Source organism: Lathyrus oleraceus, chromosome 3 (genome assembly GCF_024323335.1).
Source record: "Lathyrus oleraceus cultivar Zhongwan6 chromosome 3, CAAS_Psat_ZW6_1.0, whole genome shotgun sequence".
Classification (NCBI taxonomy): Eukaryota; Viridiplantae; Streptophyta; class Magnoliopsida; order Fabales; family Fabaceae; genus Lathyrus; species Lathyrus oleraceus.
The window spans coordinates 193,736,056-193,739,382 of record NC_066581.1 but is presented as its reverse complement, the minus strand read 5'-3'; the positions used below and the strand labels follow the sequence as shown (position 1 = coordinate 193,739,382).

Genomic DNA, 3,327 nt, shown 5'->3' with positions numbered 1-3,327 from the left:
CAACATTTGAGACATCAACGCTCTTGTTGGTGGCATCTCCCACAACTTTTTGAATGAAGTCATTAAGATATTCCTGATCAAGACGTTCAGAAACCTTAGCCATAACAGGTTCATTGACAAAGTCTTCAGTTACTTCTGTCATGTCGAAATCATCAGTGACTTCGACTAGGTTCACTTCCTCTGGCTCCGTATAATGGGCATCCGCTACTTACAGAGGATCATAGTCGACCTTCATCTGGCTCTGAGTTTTGTCTCCAAATTTGAGTCTCCCTTCTTGGATGGAATTCTGCACAAGATCCCTGAAAAGAAAACATTGAGATGTTTTATGACCCAGAAAACCATGGTATTTGTAAAACCCTCTTTTCTTTCTTTGTTCTAAATGAGGCACTTTAGCACCCGGGGGTACTATCATATGACCATCCTTAACTAACAAGTCAAAAATTTCATCATATTTTGTAACGTCGAAAGTATAAGTTTTCTTAGGAAATTTATCATTCTTTTCTGGTTCGATAGGGTTTTTTCCATTCGAATGGGCCAAAACTTTGCACGCGTAAGGTGGCCTTTGCTTCAATTCAGCAAGATAGATCTCATTTTCGTCGAAGTTTGAAAGTCCGTTACAGGACCCTTCATCATCATTTCTGAAATCGACATAGGCTACCCTTTTGTTTTTATTTGCTCTAGCATTTTCTTCCTTCAAACGTTCTAACTGTCGAACCCTATCGGCCAGTTGGGCCATATCTCTCAGATATTGGGTATCTAATTTCTTCCTAATCGAATAATCAAGGCCCCCTGCGGCCATTTCGACCAGTTCATGCTCTGGAACTTGTGTAAAACACATAGCTTTGAGTAACGAAGCCTATTCAGATAGTCATCAATTGGCTCAGTAAACTTTCGTTTGATACTAGCCAATTCCTTCAGACTTACCTTTGTTTGTCCCATGTAAAACTGCTCATGGAACATTCTCTCTAGTTGACTCCAAGTGTGGATCGAACTTTGTGGCAAGGTGGTGAACCATGTGAAGGCATTCTTTGTGAGAGAACTTGGGAAAAACTTTATCCTAAGGTTCTCATGGTTTGACATGTCTCCTGCCTCAATTAAATATCTAGCCACATGTTCGATAGTGGATTCAGTAGTATCCCCATAAAACTTAGTGAATTTGGGGATTTTTGTTCTAGGGGGTGCTTCCGCCTGTAAGATATACTCTAACAGAGGTGATGTATAATTTGGCCTTTGAAGGGCAATATTTACCCCATTTCGAGCAATAATCCTCTCGACCATGGCTGCTAGATTATTATCCGCTGCTAAATCGTCATGTCAAACTTGCCGTATGATATCATCGGCGTTTTGGTTTCTATTTACCATTACTACCCTTGGTTCCCTTCTCTGGGTATTTATGGTTCGATCCTAGGGGGTACAACTCCTACTTCCTGATTTACCATCTTTGGTTGCAGTTGATTTTGTGGAATCTGGTTGATCGTAAGGTCTTCTTCGAAGGTTGCCCCCTGGTTTTCTGTTACCCAATCCTTGGGAGGATGTCGCTAGGGCTGTGGTACACCCAGGAATTCAGACATTCACGCCACCTGCGCTGTCATCTGTTGATTCGAATGAGTCGTATTTTATATTAGAGGATTTAATACGGTGGTCAATGTTTGGGTTAACATTTGAACCATCTCATGATTACTTCCGTCCATCTGTTGTCTCCACACTGCTGCGGAGTTATTGGTAAGACTAGGTAGTTGTGTCTGGTGTCTCAAACCTGAAGATTGGTTATTTAGAACCATGTTAACACCAGATCCTTGTACTGGAGAATTTATGTTAACCACTGGTTCTGAGAAGGTCGAAGCAGCGTTGTGTAAACTGGCCATCACTGAAGTTGCCATTCCATATGGCTGTTCTCGACCACCAAATGGTATAGAGAAACCAGGAGGTACCCGAGGCCTATTTGGAATATTTCCAATTGGTAGGAGAGTATGTGGAGGCCCCTGGGTCCGATGTAAGTTAAAATCGGTTCAGTATGGGAGATCGAATGCGTTGGCATCGAACTCGCCATGGATGGAACTATTTCAGACACGTGCATTGTGTTCGTGTTTGCCCCTATCGAAGAAGAATGAGACGTTATGTTACTGGTTGATGGATTTTGAGAGTTTTGGTTATCTGGTGCATTTAAATTCGCCATCCTCGTATGGGATTCTCTCCTTGGTCTTTGTTCGTTGTTTATGGCTACTTTACCACTCCTTAATAACATACAACAAACTTTTTTCCAAAAAAAAAATGAATTAACAACCAAAAATAAAAGCAATTCCAAAAACGTTAGCACGGGCGTGCCAATTTGTTTACTCTGAAATTTGGTAAACAACCGCTGATTTTCCAAATTACTAAATTTGGTTACTCACAGGGTCGATCAGATTGTTCCTAGGACATGTGCTAATTGTTTTTAAAGTGAATTCTAGTAACCATGAACACTTCGACAGTGTCTGTAGAACTGATGATTAAACTTAGACAGTAAAAGGCTAATATGAATTAAAAAAACTGTAAAAGGAACTGATGATAAATGAGTAGCAAAGATAAGTGTTCGAAATGAAGAAGTATTAAAATTGTTTGAAATAAAGAAGTAAAAGACTGTTTGAAATAAAAAAGTAAAGAGATGTATTTCTGGAAAAGTAAAGGTAAATTGTATTACTTCAAACAGTGGCAGAACTGAGGGGGGACATGGGAAGGCCACGACCACCCCTCAACTTTTTTTTAATTCATATACATTAAATTACTAAAACATCCTTATTTTAAATTAAAATTAATTTTTATTTTTTCTTTTTCATTCAAAGTTAGGTTAAAATACAGATAAAGTAAAAAGCTCTTACCTTTCCTTTCTTTCTAATATGGGTTTGCTACCGACACCGGAATCAGAACAAATTAAAGTGATTGACATCTAACAGGTAAAAAACTTTATTCATTCTTCTTTTATAAAAAGTAAAAAATTAAAGTGATTGCTTGATTTGTGTTTTTGAGATTTTTAGGATTCTTCTTTCTTGATGTGTTAAAATAATATATATGAGGTTTATTAAGCCAATTCATAACACTGTAATTTACAAATATAGTTATACACTGTAATAAGGTTTATTTAATAATTGTTGCTGCTAATTTCTAATAGTGAAGTTACCGGTATTTGAAAACGGATTAAAGTTGATTAATTAAGTTTATTAATTTTTTTCTCTTTTAACTTTTATGTTCTCTAAATTGATTTTTGGATCTGATATGATATTATAGGAAGAGTAAAGATGAATAATAGGAAAATTGATTCTTTTTTCAAAAGGAAAGCATGTGAAATTG

General features: G+C 37.3%; 1 protein-coding gene across 1 annotated transcript; it reads right to left on the bottom strand.

Moving 5' to 3' along the window:
* Positions 1–208: 208 nt before the first annotated feature.
* Positions 209–1,278, bottom strand: LOC127130366 (uncharacterized). The gene is made up of 2 exons (XM_051059389.1): positions 925–1,278; positions 209–856 (listed from the first exon to the last, which is right to left on the bottom strand). The coding sequence occupies exons 1-2, from the start codon at positions 1,276–1,278 to the stop codon at positions 209–211; spliced, it is 1,002 nt and encodes a 333-aa protein (XP_050915346.1).
* Between the last annotated feature and the right edge of the window lie 2,049 nt (positions 1,279–3,327).